Source organism: Lepidochelys kempii, chromosome 14 (assembly GCF_965140285.1).
Source record: "Lepidochelys kempii isolate rLepKem1 chromosome 14, rLepKem1.hap1, whole genome shotgun sequence".
NCBI lineage: Eukaryota > Metazoa > Chordata > Testudines > Cheloniidae > Lepidochelys > Lepidochelys kempii.
In genome coordinates this window covers 14,806,111-14,827,532 of record NC_136393.1, presented here as the reverse complement: position 1 = coordinate 14,827,532, position 21,422 = coordinate 14,806,111, and the positions used below count along the sequence as shown (strand labels likewise).

General features: G+C 45.6%; 2 protein-coding genes across 6 annotated transcripts in view; one reads left to right on the top strand and one right to left on the bottom strand.

Annotated features, from left to right (window-relative positions):
* Positions 1–4,676, top strand: part of GGA3 (golgi associated, gamma adaptin ear containing, ARF binding protein 3) — a 33,706-nt gene extending 29,030 nt beyond the window's left edge. For 2 of the 3 annotated variants that reach the window (XM_073311855.2, XM_073311857.2), the window contains exon 17: positions 605–4,676. In XM_073311855.2, the coding sequence (XP_073167956.1) occupies positions 605–715 (111 nt within the window). In that variant the 3' untranslated portion in view covers positions 716–4,676. The remainder of the gene's footprint in view (positions 1–604) is intronic. The other variant, XM_073311856.2, reaches the window with a different exon arrangement.
* On the bottom strand, positions 3,503–20,605 carry NUP85 (nucleoporin 85). 3 transcript variants are annotated; one of them, XM_073311858.2, is made up of 19 exons: positions 20,445–20,605; positions 19,783–19,873; positions 18,978–19,140; positions 18,110–18,180; positions 16,266–16,309; positions 15,238–15,307; positions 14,027–14,148; positions 12,512–12,646; positions 11,747–11,869; positions 11,076–11,207; positions 10,517–10,623; positions 9,597–9,680; positions 8,511–8,576; positions 7,857–8,008; positions 7,638–7,755; positions 5,963–6,063; positions 4,524–4,675; positions 3,775–3,861; positions 3,503–3,684 (listed from the first exon to the last, which is right to left on the bottom strand). In XM_073311858.2, the coding sequence occupies exons 1-19, from the start codon at positions 20,475–20,477 to the stop codon at positions 3,583–3,585; spliced, it is 1,953 nt and encodes a 650-aa protein (XP_073167959.1). In that variant the 5' UTR covers positions 20,478–20,605; the 3' UTR covers positions 3,503–3,582. The 3 variants fall into 3 exon arrangements, with proteins under 3 accessions (XP_073167959.1, XP_073167961.1, XP_073167962.1); XM_073311860.1 differs by lacking the exons at positions 18,978–19,140; positions 19,783–19,873; positions 20,445–20,605 and adding an exon at positions 18,600–18,612; XM_073311861.2 differs by lacking the exons at positions 3,503–3,684; positions 3,775–3,861; positions 4,524–4,675; positions 5,963–6,063 and adding an exon at positions 6,349–6,550.
* Positions 20,606–21,422: the final 817 nt, after the last annotated feature.

Here is a 21,422-nt window from a genome sequence, read left to right as displayed (position 1 = left end):
GCATCAGTTAAAAAGTGTTGGATCCCAAGGTACAAAGATAATGGGGTTTTGTTGGATTTCTATAAACTCACTTTGTGGAATATCTAGAAAAGCCATGTAACCAGGGGAAGGCAGATTTCTTTTTCCCCGGGTCATTCTCTAAGGAATAGGAATCTGTCAGGTTTTATCCTTCCTCTACATCCTGCAGTATAGTTTTGTTTTGAAGCTTCATACTCTTTTAGCACTACTAAAGCATGTGTTCAGTAGGATCACTGGGAAGCAGCTGAACTACGAATGCTGGTCAGTGTATACAATGAATCTGTATTGCAATGTAAGTGCTTTTCTTCTGCTGTTTCACTCCAAGAGATGGATCTCTCATATTTACAAACTAAAGAATAAATAAATCAGCCTTATTAAGTATCTAGAAATGCTCCATTAACATATGCTGGCCCCTTACCCCATATGGTGTGTCCAGACAGAGCTGTTGTGGGCTCTAAAATGTTATTACAGAGAAGTGTGTCATTTGGAAGCACTACCATTGTTCTCCTGCTGCTACTGATATCATGGCCTTCCTGCTCCAAGGCAGGCTGCTACTTTAACATCTTGTTTTTCTTCTTCCTTGCAGGAGAAGGTGAGGCTGAGGTACAGACTGACTTTCACTTTGGGAGACCAGCCCAGCACAGAAGTTGGGGAAGTGGATCAGTTTCCCCCAGTAGATCAATGGGGTAATCTATGACCCAGCGAGTCTGCCACAGTCTCCATGAGAGGACCAGGCAAGGATCCCAAAGGGACTGAAATGAATGTGGCGTGGAAGGGGCACACATGCTATCCACTGGTGATGTTTAGCTTTGTTTACATGTCCTGACCACTTCGCTTGTAGCTTTAGTCTGGAATGTTTTACCTCGGGTTGAAGTGGGCCCGGGGCATCTATGCCAAGAATGAACTGAGTGGCAGCCAGAGAGAGGCTTTGCTGGCTGCTTTATCTTGGTCTCTGGGTGAATCTGGTTCTATCTTCCACTTTGTTATTAAACTTGAAATTATGGTGTTCTGGAAGGGAGACCTGTAGCCAGAAGGGGACTGGTTGGCTTCCTCCCTTGCTGTTGTGCAGAGATGCCTACAGGCTGGTAGGGTTATGATGCCATCCCGAGTTTCCTTGGTGCAGAACCCTAATGTCTGTGCCTGCCCTAAGGCTATTGTCTCATTGACACCAGAACTGAACCTTCTAGGCATGCTGTGCAGTAACCATTGGCTCCAAGATGGGAGGGTTTTTTTACAGTAAAATGACACTTCTTGCCCCCTCTGTTCTCCTCTCCAAGGGCCAGCCTAAGCCAGTGCTGCCCGTTCAGACAGTAATTGTGCATTGTGTGACACTCTCTTTAGTTGCTTTCTTTTATTTTATACTTCCAGCTGCCTCTGCACTGTCTGTCTTCCAGGCAGCTTGTGCTAATTTTTGTACTCACATGCCTGTACTGAATATTCTTCTGCCTTCATCACATTCCATAGTATGGGGGAGAGGAAATGTGTGTAGCGAGGAGGTAAAACCAACAGGGCCAAAGGGCTCCAGTTGTCTTTGAGTGGGCAGCATAGGTTACACTGATAAAGGATGGCAACTACAGTGCAGCAGCCTCAGTGCAACCACTAATCAGGTGCAGAGGCTGGACCAGGGGTACGGAGAAAAGCCTCTCAGTTTCCCTTGTGCAGGCGGTATTATTATTATTAAAGTTGAATAGTGTGTTCTCTCAAAAAGACTAGGAATACAAGATGTAAATAGTAGAGCTAGAGGACATCTAATGATAAGTGAGCAGATTGACGAAAGTAAGGCAGAATCCACGAGGCTGTGACAGTGCACTGCTGGGTTTAGAACCCTATTTTATTTGTTCCCAGTATTAAGTGGCTCAGTGCAATTGTCTCCACACGGGGAAAACCAACTGTATTTTTAAATCATGGGGCTCAGCCGAGTGAGCCCGCTATCTACATGACTTAGGAGACGTAGTTCAATACACTGAAAGTTTGATTCCAGCAGTCTCCCCCACCCCCCTTAATTTAAAACCTACACAATCCTTCAGTGACCTTTTAGCAAATTGTTTTAAAGAAGCATTTTTTCCTGTTTTAAGTCTGTAACCTTACACTCCTGTGAAGACAGCATGTGGGGTGGCTGTATGGAAACTTAATTACACTAGACAAAGTATTTCTAGCAGTGCAAGGTACAGGCAAACCGCTCTTAAATGGTGAAGGGAATAGTCAGCCTGACTGTCCAGACTCAGTACAGCAGGAAGATACTCCAGCCTCTTATAAGAATAAAGCTAAAATGAGGAAGTGCTGCTGGATTTAGTGGAGGTTATAAAACACATTACTGTAAGTAGAGCTCAGAATTCTTTCTAGCCATCTTATACTTTCCACTGTGGCTCCATGTTTTTCTTCAGAGTAGTGAGAAATACGAACCACAAGGAGACGTGAAAGACACAGCAGATGCCCTGATGCGAAGGGGGCACTAGCCCTTGAAAGGTAAGTGTAGAAGTAAAAATCCAAACTCAGCTCGCTGAATGTCAGCACTGGTTTGGCACTCAGGACCAAGGCGTGTGGCCTCCTCACTTGTCTTTGAGTGGAAGATGCTCCTGGATCCTGAAAAAAAAGCAGCAGCTGTGTTCTTAAACTGATGGAAAGAGGTGGTGAGCAAGGAACAGTCTTTCTGCTTTCAACGTGGGCCTCACTGGCATTGTAGACAATACATTTAGGGGCTTCGCTTAGCTCTTTAAGTCTGCCCAGGTGCTGTAACGTATTGTTAGGAAGCAGATTTCACTGCTTTAGATGCCTAGACGTGACTCTCACGGTGGCTGTGAGGAAATCAGAAGAGCACAAGTGCTTTCTGCAGAATGGCTTCATCCTCCTTGTTAACGGCACCACAGTGCCCATGCTGTACAGTCAAAGGGCAAAGTACCATAGTCTCACTGCGGGGAAAAGTATTGTACAAGCTTTGGAAATTAAACTATTTATGAATGTTACTTGTTCATAGGTTGAGGTTGCAGCTTCATACTGAGCCGTCATTGTAAATATGTCTCCAATGCATTTGTTTTGCTGCATGTTAAATAAACTGTTTTCCCTACTTTGCTCTGTGTGCCACACTTTGTGACAAACTAAGGAGTAGGTTGCCGTTTGTGGAAGCCAAGAGATTCAATCCACCAACCCCAAGGAGGTGGTGTCTGCTACATCCATCAGGTTTGAAAGGTGGGCTATTCAAATTCAGTTCTAGTTACAAGAGATGACACAACTGAAATGGTATCAGAGGCAAATGTTACACGTTTAGCTACTTGACTAACCATGTAGGTAAGCCGGGCAAGCATCCCCCTGCAAGCTGACTTATAGCAACCAAATCCTTCACAGGAATCTAGGGCCACAGAATGCATGTTGGGGACAGTTTATCACTAAAGGAATGTGGAGTGGGAGGAGACTTCCTACATGTTCATTGTCATTTAAAACAACATTTAGAGAAGACAAACAACACTGGCACAAGAACAGCTAGAAATATGCAAAACAAGACATTTATTCTTAGAAAAGCAGTCAGTTTTATGTACAGTATGCCACAGTTACTTCAGTAGCCCCTTCTCATGATCCTTCCAACGTACCCTCCTTGACAATAGCTCGGGCAAGGTTTCGTGCAAGAGCAAGTCTCAGGATTTCCACCTTGGTGGTCTCAAAGTCATCAACCTAGAAACAAGAATAGTTTTATGGAGACTTGCTTCCTCTTTCCCATGCTACCCCAGTTGAATCATCCAGTTGACCTCAGGCCAACATTACCTGGAGTTTCTGGTTGTCTGTCTTTCCAGCTGTCAGGTCCTCCAAGCAGCGCATCAATTCATAGGTCTGCTCTGCTGAAAATATTACCTGTGGGAAAGAGACTGTTTGCTTAAAACATTAACCACTTATCTAGGAGATCCAGAATGAGAGGCTCCAGAGGGATAGGTCAACGAGTGGAGAATGCTTCTGCATGCCCATGACTCCATTTGGACCACTTAACACCTGGTAAATCGTGGGTCTTGCACTTGTAAGGCTGTACTTTTCTGGATGGACCGTAAGCCAGAGGAATGCACACTGGAAAATCCCAAATTCAAGCACCAAAAACAACTGGGCAAGTCTGTAGCAAACCTAAATCCTCAACAATGCATTGAGAGTCTGCTACTTTGAAAGGAGAGGGCTGAATTTAGTGCTGATTTACACCCCTATCCCTCACCACCTGCAATCCTAGTGTAAACATAAGAATTTCACAAGATGTGCATCAGAGATTAATTTTGTCCTAAGTGCCTCTGCATACTCCTCGCCACCACTGGCCATGACTTTCACATGGCCACACATTTCTTGAACAGCCAAATCTAACTCATTTGCATGAGAAGTATGGAGAGTCGCTTGTGTCAGTCATGAGGGGTGGACACGTAGTTCTGAGATTCCCTGTCATATTTGTGTACACCTACTTCCAGTCAGGAAAAAGAGGGGTGCCTGTGGGTCAACAAGTATGGTGGTTCTGCCGTTGCATCAGAACCCACATTCACCTCTTTTTGCTCCAGGAGGGGAAGAGCATCAATTAACAAGGTCATCCAGAAGGAACACGGAGCAATACGAGCCGTCATCAGCATCAGGAGCAGCTTGGCAGCTTCAGAGAACCGTTTCTCACCATACAGCCGATGGAATTCTCGGTACTTCCCTGTGCGTGTGGTGGGCGAGGGGAGTAAAACGTTAGTTGCAGTCAGAAGATCCCAGGCTTTGGTTACAAAAAAAATAAGAGGGTAATCCTGCTAATACAAAGCCTGTGGTACAACTCCCAGAACTTAAATGGGTGGAAGACTGGGCCCTTTGGCAGGTCTGGGCTAAAGAGGGACGCTGGAATCTTGTACAATTTATACATCTAAATAGCTTAATAAATACTGGGTGAGAACAGAAGGAAAACTGCCTTTTTTTGATGTTTACCACTTGAACCTGCTTAAAGGACAACACCCCAGTTTTGTTCAGGGCAATATAGCGAGTGTCTGTGCAGCATCTTCCAGAATAGCTCAGAGAACAGTTTTAAAATCAAACACATTCTGCAAGTCACCATTTCCTTTAAAAGTGGCCTGCAAGGGAAGAAATGGGCCTCTGCCCTGTGGACCTGCTTTAGAACATAACAGGGTTTGAAAGGCTTTCCGGAAAGCATTGATTTTTCTGATTGCTTATATTGGAAATTTAGATCTTTGTTAACCTGCAAGTCTCGGAACCCCCAGGACCTGGTTAGGAGAAGATCTGACACCTAGGAAGTGAAGTGGTTAATTGAGGAGGGAAGGGATTTCACCAAAAGACAGGCAGGTATTGACAGCGTATGGTTTGGTGCCACCAAGGGAAAGAAGTTGTGCATATACAAAGGAAGCGGATGGAGCCCTTCCGGTGCTATTTGGCAGAGGGCCAGCCCCCTAGTTCCTGTATGGAGTCAACTCCTCCTCACTGTGAGCTTGGAGTTCCATGCGGAACAAATAGAGCTGCGGAAATGTACTCTGGAGAGCTCTGAGTAGTGGGCAGAACTACCCTATGGGCAAGGTAATTAGCACAAGGGGGTTGCCCTTGTGTGGATCTAGGAAAATCGGCACATACGTTTTTCCAGGTTCTGAACACTAACTCCTCACAGGAAGCACCGCTAGATGGGAAAACTAAATGCTTACTGAGTTAGACTTTAGTTTAGATTTATAAATCCCAGAGCCCTAGACTGCCCGGCACAAACGGTGGAACATCAGAGACCTTCTGCGAATGCAGTTTGAGGTAAAACAGTCTGCCAACAACAGCGAGAGGATGGCACCCCAAAGCACACCCAGTAATTTGCTCTCTCCCTGACATCTCTAATGGACTCAGGATGTAAAGGGGAGAAGAAATTAAGAGAACCAGTAGCAGCTCCAGAGAAATGGTTGCAGGGTGACCACCACTCTAAAGCAGTTCTAGGAAGGGTCTGCAGGCAGCAGATTCTTACCAAGAAATGTCAGCCGATCACTGAGCAGCATGGAGGGCCCCAGGTTGTCGATAAGGTCCAGGTCTGAGAAGCTGCCCCTCTCACAATAATCCTTCAGGAACCTACAGGGAAGTGGCACACGCTGGAGGTCAGAGACTGGTGTTCACCAGGTTCAGCCTACGCTTCCCAGAAGCTTAATTACCCAATGTCACTCTGTTTTAATCACCTGCCCAAAGAGCCAAAACCAGTCCACGGAGGCAGGGCCCATTCAGATGTTACTGTGTATGTTTAATACACCCGTCCATGCACCCTTTATTTCTGTTTTTGTTCAGGATATTTGCAGTCACCAGGATTTGTTTTTCAAAGCAAAGGTGGAACAGCAGCAGCACAGCAAGCAGTCCTGAGGCAAAGAGATGCATAAACAGCTCTGCCAGCTCATAACAAAGGCTTTGTTTTTCTGCTGCACAGAAGAGGTGATAAGCAGCAGGAGCAAATTAAGTCTTAAGAGTTTTTCCAGTGGAGCCTTTATTATGCTGCTGCTTTCAGTGCCTGCTTCCTGGGTTGGTTTTCTTCCACATTCTGTTCAAGTAAATAGAGTCCCTCCCCCTCCTAAAACAAGACAAAAATAGCACTCCTTTCTCAGGTTACTCAGCCCTGAAATGTGAAATAATACCTTGGGCTTCTATGGCAGTTTTTCCCAAACAAATGGGTCCTGGGGGTTGTGGGAAGATTCTAGATGGGTCACAGGACACTAAGCAAACATACACTTCTCCCAGCCCAGAGAGCAGGGTGGCCCCCAAGGAGTGTAGGTTGGAGATCAAGCCTGCCCCACGCTCGCCCAACAGTGTCAACTCCTGTCCCAGGGGCTGGGCCCAGCTCCTGCTCTGGGGCATTGTGACCTGGCACACAGGGTTGCAGTGCCACCCAGCTGCCCAGGATTAGGATTGCGATGGCAGGGCAGAATGCGCATGTAGGTAATGGTGGATCACAAAAAAAAAAAAAAAAGACAAAATGCAGTTTGTGGGTCACCTTAGCAAAACGTTTGGGAACTAATGTTCTAGAGTATCTTCTACCCACTGATCTCAAAGTTACAGTTTAATCCTAGCTGAGACACGGGTACTTTCCCCATTTCCTCCAGCTGTAAAAAATGAGGCAGGTATATGATACGACTTGTCAAAGATCACACAGGAAGCCTAGAGCAGGTCAGAAATGGAAACCAGATCTCCTTTCTCCCAGCCCTGTGTTCAAACTAGTAGGGTGTTCCTCCTCCCGTACAGCCCCCTCACTGCCCACAAGATTAAGTGCTGAATAGTTTATTCAGTTCAAAACTAGGATCTCTGTGAAATAAGGTTAACTTCCTCTGTTACCTAAGATTAAGTCAATCTGTAGGTCTTATCTCCCTATTCTTGTCCTCTCAGGATTGCAGAAGGTGGGGAGGAGAGTGGTAAGGAAAAGAGAAAGAGCTAAGGAAGAAGGATGTTGCAAACATTGCATAATCCTTCGTCTCTGAAAGGGATCAAGAATTTAATTCACTAGCACAGGTGCTGCACTAGTTTGTCCTAAGGGGAGGAAGGTTCTATTCTAAAACAGATTGTCTCAACTAGCCTTCAGAAGAGCCTTCTCAGGACAGTGGTCCCCTCCCCCAACCATTACTGCAATGTCTTTAAAAGGTTCTGCTCAGAGAACAAAGACCCACCTGTCCGATATGAGCGTAGCAAACGCTGCGTCCTTGGCTCGGATGCTCCAGGACAGTGCTGAGCCTAAGCGATTGTTCCGCACAGCTTTCATGGCCATGATTTTACAGATGCTGCGAACTTTGGGATGAAGTGGGGAGAAGAGAGAAATGGAGAGTCAGTTTTTAGTAGTTACACCGAGGCCACTATAAGGCAAGGAAATGTCATGAAGAGTTAGTCACCTTGTTCGTGCATCTGTCTCTGCTCACAGATCCTCAGCACCTTGAGGGCTTTTTGCTCTGTGTTGAGGGGGATTCGCTCAATATGAAGCTCCAGGTAAACCTTGCCATACTCTGGACAATGATCAAAATAATCTACCCCCAACTGCCACAGGCTACAAAAGAGGGGAGGGAAAGGTCAAATGTTCCTTCTAAGGAGAACTCTCAATTAAAGCACTTTATTATAGTCACAAGAGGGATTTGAGTCCAGATTAAGAACAGTAACACTCTGTAGGAGACCCCTGATTAGGTCACTCATCTTTGAGACTTAAATTGGCTTTTACTTTTTATCTAGTACTGATCCTATAGTAACCGCTCTGGAATACCGCCGCCTGCACCAGCTGCTCTGCACACTTTGGGTTGTGACATTTATAACTAGAAAAGACAAAGCACTAAAACTATGGTATAGGGACTTGATGGACTCTAATAGATCTCTTCCCTCTTTAATTCATGGTTCTAGCAGAAGCAGCCCAAAGGCTTTGTCAAACAGCTTGATCGATATCCCTTTCCATAACTCGAGCCACTTAATTGTGCTGCCTTTCACATCATTAACATGAAGGTTTCTCTTTTGTTGCCCAATGTCAGTCTGGTATCTGAAAGCAGAGAAGGAGTTGTTACCTGTGATGGGAAAAGAGCCCGGAGGCATACTCCAACAGGAGGAATTCACGCATATTGGAACCAAAACTGCAACAGAAAAGTAACACATTTTAATCCTAACGTATACTCAGACTACCATGTGATTACCTAATTTAGTAATGACAGGATTCAGAGTAGCAGCCATGTTAGTCTGCATCCGCAAAAAGGAGTACTTGTGGCACCTTAGAGACTAACAAATTTATTTGAGCATAAGCTTTCGAGACCTACTGCGCCGTAGCTCATGAAAGCTTATGCTCAAATAAATTTGTTAGTCTCTAAGGTGCCACAAGTACTCCTTTTCTTTTTGATAATTTATTAAGTGTCTCACACAGTCCAGGCTACAAGTTGTTTTTGTTTTTTTAAGAAGTCTCTAAACTAGTCTATTTTTTTACATCACATGCACATCAAGGTTTTTTATTGTAGTGGGATCCCTCAGTACACACCCATTAACAGCTGCAAGGTTGTATCTCAATGAAAAGACTCTGCTGAAGCTATTGTTAATAAATACTTTTCATCCTAGAGTATCTGAGTGTGGTTTACAAACTCCACTGAAAATCGGCCACCTCTTGGGAGAGACATCACAGCTGTTGCATAACATTCCACAGCTAAAAAATAATTTAGAAGATCCTTTAGCCAACTGAAACTGCAAGCGAAATTTAGATAGAACGCAATTACTCAAGTTGGAATTTAGCAAAGGCAAGAGGATTAATACTCCTACTTCATTCAAAATGTGCCATGAGATCTCTAATAACCAGTCAGTTATAGTTCACCTGGAAAAACTTCACTGCCATCAGCACAGAAGACCCTAACATCACTCTGAGGCGCTGGTTCAGTATCAACTCAGAGGTGTGGCAGGTTGGCATTCTCTCCTGCAATATTACTTCTTGCAGCACTTGGATTTTCCTCTCTATTCCACAGGTTTCACTGGAATATACAGCACATCCCCTCTCTCTGAATCTCTGATATGTGGTTCTTCACCAAGAAAATACTACATTATCCTTCTATCACCACTCCTTATTTCTACCTCTGGCCTCTGGACAGTTGAGTAAACAATGCAGAGGCACTTACTAGAGATTGTGAGACTGCAGGAGTTTGCAGTGATCCAGCAGGTCAGCCAGATGAGCCACAAACCACCAGTTGCTCAGGGCGATGCTGCATTTACAAAAAACAAAGGAAGAAAATATCAGCCTGTTAATCAGTGGTTCTCAAACTTTAGCAACCCGACGAGGACCCCTATTTTGATTTAAAATTTTTCACAGATCGCCAAGCCCCTCTCTCAGCCCCAGGCTCCATCCCTTTCCCCGAGTCCCCACCTCCCCCCCCCGCGCACCTCCTCTTCTCCCCCTCTTTCTGCCCCCTCTCATAGCATGCCCCGTCCCTCCCTCCCCCTCCCAGTGCCTCTTGCACACCACTGAACAGCTGTTCCCTGGTGTGCAGGAGGCACGGGGGGGGAGGGAGAGGAGAGTTGATCAGCAGGGCTGGTGGTCCCAGACATAATTCCGCCCCCCTCCCATGAGCATGCCCCATCCCTGCTCCTCCCAGTGTTCAACAGCTGTTCCCCAGGGTGCAGGAGGCGCTGGGAGAGAGTGAGGAGTTGATCAGTGGGGCCTGCAGACTCCCCTGGAGTACCCTCACAGACCCCAGTTTGAGAAACACTGCTGTAACTGACAAGTGACATGTTATGTTTTCTGGCAACATTTCCGACTGTCATAGAAGCAACACACTGCCCTAACCCAGCAGGCTTGCAGACGAGTGACACTATGTCACAGACCTAATGGAATGGTATTTTAATTGCTGTCTGGCCTTAGGTGTTCTTGCCAAAGTCTTTAAAAGGTAGATCAGAAAGGCTCAATCATTCTTCTTATGTGCACATATCTTCACATGCAGGCAGACTCCTCTCCACAAGAGATGCCAGCTTGCTGTTGGACTGAAGGCACAGAGAAGCAGTGCTGTATAACCAAGAAGTCAAAGTCTTACTAAAACTCAACCTGCATTCTTTAATCACTTGATGGATCTCGAACTCAAAGGCTGCCATTAAGATGCTGTCTAGAGGCTCAGGGCTGCTCTCTCCTCCCAGGAACAGGTTCAGGCTAGACTGTGGAAGCCCCAAAAAGACAAGACACAGTCAATGCAAAGGGCCATGGGGACAGTGCAGGAGAAGAAATTTGTTTGGCTGCATCAGCCTTATTTAGACCGTTTTGGAAAAAAATTAGGGGGGGGGGGAGATTGAGAGATAAACAAAAAAAAGTGACTGAAAGGGTTAAACAGGATTCATCTGTGTTTTCCTAGAACAGATTCAACGCTATGACTTAAGGAAATTAGCATAGGTATTTGCAGTTTGCAACATTCACGTAGAAACTGAACCAGTTACATGGCACACTGAAAACTCTTGGTCAGCTGCAAATTTTTTACTCATAGCACATGTGTGGAACTCCCTGCAGGTTGCTGTTCCACTTTCAAACTCTGTAGGAAAATCACACAAGTATCTGGGCCCTGTAAAATTTCAGCCCTCCCAATGTGGTTTGAATGCAATAACCCCAGACTTACCTGTGCGTAGAAGCGAAGTTCCACTGGCTTCACAGTTGGATGGGAGTAGACAAGTCGGGTGACCAGAAAGTGGTACCAAGTAGTCATGAGCTCCTTCTTCTCCAGTATGGTGTTCTCATCTCCCAGCAGGATCTAGCACAAAAGAGAAACACCTCCATAAGCCCCCGAAGACTCACATCTTCATTACTAGCTTCATTCCTTTTAATCCCTCAGCTCTGCTTCTCTTGGCATCACGCCCTTAACAGGACATGCAATCAACAACAACTTAATTAAAACCAAATAACTAAGAGGAAAAGAACAGCAGCTCTTGGGCACGCCCTTGACCAAAGCATTGTATTGAGGGGAGAGTCTGAGCTGATGGTATCAACCTTGCACTTAGGATAGCAGATTTCAGCAGAGAGCCTCAAAGTGTTTCACAACAGTTAATCAGGCCTCGAAACATGCCTGTGAGCTCAATTCTATAACCAGCATTGCTGCCCGACTTATGGAGAGGTGAAATAAGGGGAAGCCATTTGCCCAAAGTCATGCAGAGTCCAACACTCTAGATTTCCTGCTTTAACCAGCAGACCAACCGTACCTGTGTCCACACAGCACTCCCAATCCCCAGTGGATGGCTACTGGTGCCTTCCAATGTGTGACCATAACCTCCTTCCTTCCCAGCCACAACACACCTTGCAGATGGACTCCATGTGGGGATTAGAAGCAAAGGTCCCATCCTGGAGGTACCGCTGACATTCTTCATGCCAATGCTGCCATTTCAGTTCCATCTCAGTCAACGTCTGTGTGTTGCCAATCTGAACCGGGAAGATACATACATACCATAAAGCAAATGCAAAGTCCAACCTCTACAATGGTCATTCAGTGTGACTCTCAAACAAGACTTTCATGGGCAGAACAAAACACTGGCCCCCAGCAAGGATTTTGATGTGTGCTGCTACCAAGCTTCTCCATCATTTCAGCCATTTAAATATCAAAGTGACAGAATGTACAGGAACCCACAGGGGACCACAATGTAGCATCTGCTGCCTTTTCACCATGAAAAGACCACTGCAGCATGTGCGGGTGAAATCTACAAGGAAAGTTCTCTGGGAGGTTGTATAAGAGCTGTCAATTGGAACATTCTGAAGAACTAGAAAAATGACTCCCCCTCCCCAGCGTTGAGTAAGAACAGGAATCACCGCCAAGGCCATGTTACCTTTTAACATAATATGCCATTCTCCCTGCATATGGGTCTTTTGGGTTGTTATAGAACATGTATGTTTCAGCCAGAAGGCGTCAGAATTCAGACATTTTAGTAGTCAGTAGGCCAGGATGTTATGTTATAGTGGCCCACAGGTGAGATGATACAGAGTGGACTACAAATGCCACCCCCACTACAGACCACTGCATGCATTATTCCCCAGTGGAACTGTATGAGAAAGCTGCTGCATGCATACAGTAAGAATGGGCATCTTCTTCATCAGGTCATCCAGAATTTTGCACATGCCCATCGACGTGGGGTTGGCACTGGCTTCCTTAGAGAGTAAGTGCCGTGCATCATCCATCCGGCCCTGCAGCACGAAGATGTCCACCTGCAAAAACCACCACAGTTGTGAGCACCAAGCAGAAGCAATGCTGAGACACCACCTTCATGCAGAATCAGACCAAAGGTGAATTTTAACTGAGTTAACATTTGTGGCTTAGAAAAGTTAAAGGAGCCAAAAGTGCTTAAACTACAGATCCTGTTAACTCAAATGCGTGCACAGCACAAGCCTCCTGGCACAGGGTGAAGGGCCCCTTTAAGAGGGAGGAGAGTCCATGACTCCTCAGCTGCTTCCCAGTTGAGTTTAAATGCACCTGGATCATATAAATGGAGAGACAGACAGTGGAGGAATCAGTCAGGAAAAGAGCCTGAGAGAGACAAGACAGGGGGAGATGAGAATTGCTTGGGGAGGAGAGACCCAGACAGAAAAAGAAGTAGCAGAGGAGAGCTGGTATACAGAACCAGCGGGAAGAAGGTAAAGCATGTTGGTGGTGGGGACTGGCCAAAGCTGGGGAACCCCTGCCAAGTTACAGCACAGTTCATGCAGAGGCCTCTAGGAACCAGGGGAAGAACCAGCCCTGGTTAGGAGAAACCAAACCCAAAACAAGAAGGTTGATGCTGGAGGGTGGATCCTAGGAGCAAGGGCAGGACTCACAGGCAGGGGGACTGGGGTGAATGAAACACTACAGGAATACCCCCTGCAACACTCCTGAATGGAGAACTGTGGGAAATCACACCCAGAACAAGGGGTTGGTCCTGCAGGGACATTCCTTGAGCATGGGTAGGACTCTCAGGCAGGGAGGCCTGCATGGGAGGAACACTGCAGGGAGTTCTCTCAGACTTGGAGTGATCAGAGAAGCATCATGGGGGGAAGTTTGACACTGGGAGCTCTCAGGTGGATAGCCTGGAGAGTGATGCCTTGGAATAAGGGTGAAAAGACAGAGAAGATTGGCGATGGACTCTCCCTCAAGAGGGTGAGCTGGAAATGGTGTCCCAGGAGGGGGCATGAAAAACTGCTATGAACCTGCTGTACTTGTGGATTTCAGGGAGAAGGGTTTTATACTGTAGACTATTGTATATGTGCAGGAATTAATTATGCCTAAAGGTGGGCTTTTGAATCAGACTTTGAAAGAGACTGGTCCTTTTATGGACGGACCTGTCATGCCAGGTCCTGCTGCAGGAGGGCACCCCAGGTGGGGTGGCCCTATAACATATCCCTATACTGTGCTGGCCCTGGCCTCTATTTTGATCTGAAATCCTCTCTAGGGGTGAAGGTAACAGTCTTCATGATGGCTTTAGCAACTCTGCCAAATGTGAGTTTCTGAGATGCAATCTAGTGTACAAAGCCACTCATGAGGAAGGAGGGACAGAACACGCATGCAAATGTATAAACTCCTTTGATGGAGAGAGCACTAATTTCTTTACTCACAGCATTCCAGAAGTCTTTATGTTTTGATGGATTTTCACTGCTCAGAACTTCACGGACCATGCTGTCTACGTCACAAATATGAAGACGAACCCAGTCGAGAAGGTGAAGCAGGAGATGACCAGCTGTAGGCAGAGAATACATCTCTCCATCAGATCCCTGTTGTTTTAAGATTCTAACATTATTAGTTTCATAATATATTTCCCGCAGGCAAAAGCAGAGGACAAGTCTACCTAGTCCTCTGGCTCATTCATAGGATTTTTATCTGCCAGGCTCAATCCACCAAAGGCCTTGGAAGAACAGCAGGCTGCTGCCAAATTAACAAACTCAGAATTTTACAGACTGAAAGGGGATTTGCTCCTTTGTCTATTAACCTGCTCCATGACACAGAGACAAAACAAAGCTAGTTAAGATTGCTAGCTAACAACATTGTTGTCACTTGTCACAGGCACTTCAAAAACAAGAAGATGAATAATTATCATAATCTTATATTGGCCACATGATGCACATAGTTTTACTCTTCATTTTATTTTCCTCTCCAATCTGTTTTCTCTTCGCTGGAAACGAGGAGGAAAACTAGTACCAGGTAATTCATTTACTCTCAACAAACCAGTTTGAGAACCTCTCTTCTGGAATGTGTGAGTGAATAGGCATCATATGTTTACATATTTTGACTGCCTAAAAAGTAACTTGGATTGAAATCCTAGGCCAAATCCTCTCCTGGTGTAATTCAACTGACGTCAGTGAAGACACTCTAAAATCAGTGGAGCTGCACCAAAGAACGTGGCCCCTAATGGGTAAGTGATACTTAGCATTTATATATAGTCTATGCTTATGAATTTAATAGTATTTTGTACTTAGAGGTTGTTTATGCTTGAAATTCAACAACCTGAGAAAAAAATTCTGTTTGATATCACACTTCTCTATTAATTTCAAGTACTATGAGCCCACTCCAGTTCCACTGTAGTACAGAGGAAGGCAAAAACTGGAACAGAAAAGAAAAGGGAAAGAGCTCTATTAGTTTAGGGCACAGTGCAAGACAGAGAAGACAACTCTTGTCCTAGACAGGAAGCATTAGGGGTAGGGTTTGTTGCCACTTCCTGGCAACATTAGTATGACTTTTAGAGACATGCCAAGATATGTTCTGATGGGCACGTTATACATTTCTAGAACAAATACCTATGCAAACAAAAACATCATACTCCAATTCTCACCTGGCACTACTTCAACGAAAAGGATCTCACACAAGTTCCAGATCAGCTCCATCGCGGACAGAATAGAGACCTGAGGAGCAACAGGTACAGGTTTCACATGCAACAATCACTCCAGAGTTTCCTAACATAGCAACCAAAGAGACATCTGAACCACAACATGTCAAATATCAGCCTTCCTCCTTATCCACTCCTCTGATAAGTTTACTACTTTGGACAGAAGTGTTTTACTAACATTTCAGAGAAGATCAGTAGTCAAATGAGACACTGGGCCACATATTTGATTTAGGAAGTTTCAATGCTGCTCGCACATTAAAATATACCATATTTTGCTTGCGCATTAAAATAAAACATCTCCCATCTGTGGTCAACACTAAGATAGTACAGGAATTCTTTCTGACATTAAAGCTCAGGAATCTAAGAGACCTCAATTGAAAGTTACAATGTTTATTTTGGTTCTCAGTGAGACCTCAATTGAAAGCTACAATGTTTATTTTGGTTCTATAAAGATAACTTAGATCTGAATTTATAACCCAAGGAAAAGTTATGATAGAGAGAAAAGGCCAATATGGCAACATTAATGCTGACAAGATAATGCCACAGCTTGCATTCTTTACTCTTCCTGGACAATAGTTCCACTATTGCTTCAAGTGCATGATTTCAAGGCTCGCTACAGGCCTCAGCAGTTTTGGGGTGGGACATCAGAGAGGTAGGCTCTAAGGGGGAGGGGGGGGAGGCTGGGGTATTAGTTCATGGTTGGACTTTGTTAGAGGGTGACAGTATCGGAGGTCTCTAAAATTGGATCTATACATAGATTACATCAGAGCAACCACAGCTCTCAGATAACTCCTACAACTTGTGTCTCTTGCAACATTAGCAGCATATTGCTGCCTATACCACCAACGCAAAAGACTAAGGAAGCAGATTTAGAGCATATCATTGTCACAACACACTTGCCTGGTGTATTTGCCGGCAATAGGTTTTTTTTCCGGTTGTGACTAGATTTCATAATACAATGTTTTTTAAATTACCTGGGTGCTGTGCTGGCATTGCAGCTCAGGGTCCCGGGTAGAAACTGAGGGAAGAGAGAAAGAAGTCAAAACACCCCAAAAACATTTTTCCAGCCCTCTGACACTGCTCAGAAATGAGGCAGTTTCACGTTTGGATCCAGTGATATGTGTGGTCATTCTCCAGTCTCGCTATCATAGACTTTTAAATGTTATTAGGTATTTCCTTAGTCACTTAGCACCTTTTATTAATTTTGTATAAGTTCTGATCTCTTTTATAAGTGTGACAGAATGCATAACATCATTCTGAGAGATCTGTGAAAAGATAATATTCATAAGATGTTATAGTAGTAAGCATCCTTCAGTCTCGAGAGACCAGGGGTATGCACCCCTGAGAGGTAAAGAATTTACTCAGTTGATTTTATGGCAGCTGCGATCGTGGCTGAAGAGACCCACTCGAGAGAGACAATCTTTGCCATATCGGTTACATTTAAAGATGTTTTGATAACCTCCAAGCACCCATTAAAGCAGGCACACTGTGGCAGGACAACACCCTATTGTCTGGAGACTGCCCAGTTGTATGCGGGCGGTGGTTGTCTAGTTAGATATGATGATCTCTCCCACCACTGGAGACAGCCCCTGATCTATGCCAACCGAGTAAGAGCTTAGAACTGGTGGACTGCTGCCTCCCGTGTCGTGTCGATGCTCGAGGTGAAGCTGGAGTACCTCTCCAGGGACAAGCCTGGACGGATGATATGGAGGTCCTGAGTTGCCCATGCATCAGCCCCCCCCACCCTCCTCGACATCACCGGTAAATCCAGACGAGAGGAAGAACCAATACATCTGGTACCCAATCTATTGCTGGAGTTGCCGGAAAGATACTAAAATATTAGTACCCGACCGCCTTTAGGGCTCCACTCCAGATTTTCTGTCTGAGTTTACTCTCATAGCCCTGCATTCCTCAACAAGGCAGTGGGGCTTTTCTGTCAGGGGTTGCTCCCTTAGCCTTACACCCTCCCGGGCTACCCACAAGGCAGTGGATTTGATGAGGTAGTACATCTACTCTCATTATGGTAGCACGCATAGCCTGACCTGACTTTCTATGATGTTATATCTGGAAACAATTTTGGTTGCTGGACTGTATTTCAACATTGATTGATTGTGGTAACTGTCCTGCTAAATGTCATTATTACATATATGATATACGATGCTCAGCGGTACAAGAGGAGTAGGAGTAAGGAAGACAGCAAAGTTATAGATGGGGTGCCACATGCAAGAGAGAGCCTATTAACTAAACAGAACAAGGATGGAACCAACTGTCATCAGACTCTGCCTAAAAGTGACAACAAAACAGGGACATTACACTTGTAATAATGATCCAGTATGGTTACCTACTCTTCTGACTCTAAGAGTTAGAAGCTGCATTTCCCAGCAGAGAAGATGAGAAGGAATCTTAAATTAATGGAGTGACAAATAAATAATGAGAAGCCTGGCATTCTCAGAGGGACAATAAGAATGACTGTTTGAGGCAGTTAGAAGTGGGAGATTACAAAGCATCTTGAGAAAAGGAAAAACATCAGATTTGTGAAGCAGCTGAAAAGATTAAGGAGGGAATCAAAGAGTAGAGAAATAAATTAGAAAGAATAAGAATCTTAAAAAGTGAGTGCAAGAGTAAATTTTGAAAATTCAATTAAAAAATAATGCACAAAGTCTCTCCCTAGGTTTACAAATTGACATGGCACCAAGGGAGTGAAACTGCAGTCTCAACAGTTACTGAAATCTGAAAACACTTTTACAGCAGTTATAACAAATTGCAAATGTTATTTTTATGGTCTCGAATACAGTCTCTTCTTAAATGGAGAACTTACTAGCCAACTGGTGCATCTCCTCCATACAGGCTCTTATGACTGAACGGTAGTTTTTACTCACTCGAACCAATCTGCCAAGAATACAAAGGCTTTCTTTAGAGATTTATTTATTGTTAGCTTGTACCTATAGGCTAATAGGGCCCCGATTCTGCACGTTTCTCTGCAGAGGCAGACCCCTTCTGCACTATACTGAAGTCAGTGGGGCTCCACACAGCCAAGAGGTCTGTCTACTTGCCGGATTGGGGCCTAATTTTGTAAAATGGATATTGGAAACATTAGTTTCACAATATTACAGAGGATCAGCTGCTGAGAGAATTTCAGTTTCATTATCTTCCTCATTGGATATAGATTCATATGTTTGGTAGAAGGGGAGCAACATATTGGTCCTTTCCTGCACAGTATAATTATTATTGTATCACCTTGCCTCGCTTCCTAACAAGACAATCTGTAAAAGGCAAATACACCGGTCAAAGGGGAGTTGCTCTCCTACCTCATGTCTCTAGATGAGGCAGTATCCATCAACAGTGAAGGAGACTGGGTATAAATAAAGGGAACAATCAAGATAAGATATGTTTCTTTAATAAATTCAGAAAATGAACAACAGGTATGTACACAGGTATGTACTGTATGAACTGTACCTTTAATAACTCTCACAAGGTTACCACCTAAGGAGATGCATGGACACCACACTATTTGGGAAACAGATCTGAGGGAACCCTTCCCAACCTGCCTTCACCCTCCACTATTAAGTAGCACAGAACAGACTATCTGAATTGCACCTCACTATTGACAAGTTCTCCATGGGGGACAGGGAAGCTGACATGTTCTCTGTTTGTTTCAAAACTATCTATCATTTCTGTTTACTCACTGTGCTTTCCTTGACTTCCCAGCCAACTCTTCCTCACTCCTCTGGAGTCCAACAAAGATCCCATGGGATTCATTGAAGAGTTTGCGTAAGGTCTGCGAGTACACATCTTGATCTTTGCGAACAATGAAAATGTTGGGACAGCCTGGCCTTTTCTCTGCATGTTCTGAAATGAAGCATGTAAACCATAAAATAACCAAATGAATGCTCTGCAGTGTCTAATGCAGATAATCCATCTCAACCCTTCAAAAGTTAAAGCCTACAGTAATGGTTCTTAAAATATTAACTAGCAATTTATTTGGTAAGAAGTCTAAGAGTCAGCACAAAAACAGGGCAAGAGGCACAGAACTACTGATAAAATATCAAACACTCTGTAAAACTCAATTCCAACAAAAACCGCTAATAATTTGTGTGTAATAATGCAAATACAAATCTCTTCAATATATTAATTCTTAAGTCTGATCACCTATGCTTTATAAACACTGACTGAATTCTCAACTCTGACACCATTTGATGGTGTTCTTGAAGCCTCAATTCCTGGAGTCAAATGACTGCCCAGGAAGTTTCTAGCTCTCATGTTGCAGAAAACTTGAAAGAACATGATCTGAGAGTACCCCAAACTCTTGGAAAGGCAAATAAAAAGAACCCCAAATTTATTTTCAGATATCTCATTTTAAGCTAATTTATTTTGGGACCTAACTCACAATTTCTGAACACCTGAGGTTAGGCATACCCCTATTTACTCTGCATTAGTAGTTAGTAAAATCCACCAAGATAAACACTCAAGAATGAAAAAGAAGTTATCCACCTTTTGGGAACAAAGTTTCATACACCAGCATCTCTCCAGGTCCCCAGGCAAAACACATTTGCTTCCTGTTGGAGTCCACCCCAGGAATCAGCTGTTAGGAAATAGGGCAGAGGGTTTGTCAAGAATGCAGCTGTTCTCTAAGAGAATTGAACAGGCAAACAGGATTCCTCTTCCCCTTCTAGGGTATGTTTACCCTTCATCCGGGAGTGAACCTCCCAACTTCGGTCCACAGGCTCATCTATACAGCCATTTTTATTACACTAGGCCCAGCCCCATTAGCACAAGTCTGTCTATACGGGCTGGGAGTCTTGTTCTCAGATGCAGTAGAGACATGCCCTCAGTTTTCCCTTCTGTAAAATGGGGATAATGATACTACCCTCCCTTGTAAGCACTTTGAGATCTACTGCAGAAGGGTGCTGGGTGCTGCTCCGATTATCCCTGCATCTTTTTGAGGGAGGACTCATTTGTGCTAATGAAGGAAGACAACCAGTAATGCACATTCCCGAGGTCGAAAAGCTGAAGTGAGCCACAACAGTTCCCTGCCCCGCACAGCCGCTCCCCTCTGCCCAGCGTGCCCCCTTGCCCGTACCCTCCCCCACCCTAGTGCTCCTGGCAGAGGGTGTCCGCCCCCCCCCGGGAGACGGGGGCTCGCTCTGCCCTACAGTAAGCGGCGGCTCCACGTCCAGCTCCTCCATGTCAGCAGCGGGTTCGCCGAGCCGGGGACGGCGACAGGCAGCGGAAGAGAACGAGCTCCGCCGCCTCAACAGATGGCCCGCACCCAGGGAGCCCCGCCCAACGCCAGGCGCCAGGCCGGGCGCCGCGCAGAGACAGAGGCCCCTGGTTCGGGGCTGCCCTGGCGATGCCTGCAGAACTCTACTCCTCCGGGCCCTCACTGCTTCAAGCTTCCCCTCTCGATCAGCTCCCGGGGACGGGGTGGGGACTAGTGTGTGTTAGAAAGTGTGTGTGGGGGGGATAAATCCTCCCTGTGTGGGCTTTATGTTGCGTTTGGGGAGGCCCTGAACTGGACAGTCCGGTGGTGCGACGGGCTCCGGAAGGGCCCCGCGAAGGTATATAGGCGGGAGAGTCGGCGGAGGCGTGCCAGTCAATCAGTGTGTGATGGGGCCTATGGTTGTGTGTGGATGGAGTGGGGGTGGGGTAGTTGGCGGCTGTTACCCGTTTCCTGGGTCAGCTACTGGGGTTTCTTCGGGAGCCCGGCTTGTCCGTAGGTCAGGCCTCTGGTTGTGCCTCCCTAGCGCTGGCAGGGCAGCTGAGCTGCTCGCGGCGGGACGTTGCCCCGTGCTGTGGTTGTCTCCCTTGATCCTGGTGACGGCTGTAGGGCGCCTTCATATCGCGCCAGTGGGCAGCCGCACCCCCTCAGGATGGAGCGGGAGCGCCGGGGGTGTTGGTGTGTTCCCGTGTGTGTGTGTGTGGGGGGGGGGGGTACTTCCCCATCCCTGTGAGCCCAGAAATAGCTCAGGGGTGAGAGAGATGGTTGTCCCAGCAGGGCTGGCAGAAACCCTGTCTGCTGGCCTCGTCTTTCTCTCCGTCTGCATAGGTGGGGAGGATGGAGTAAATTGGTGTGATGGAGGGGCTGCCTGATCTGCTCCACATCCTGGGCCTTGCTGCTGGTAGTCTATTCT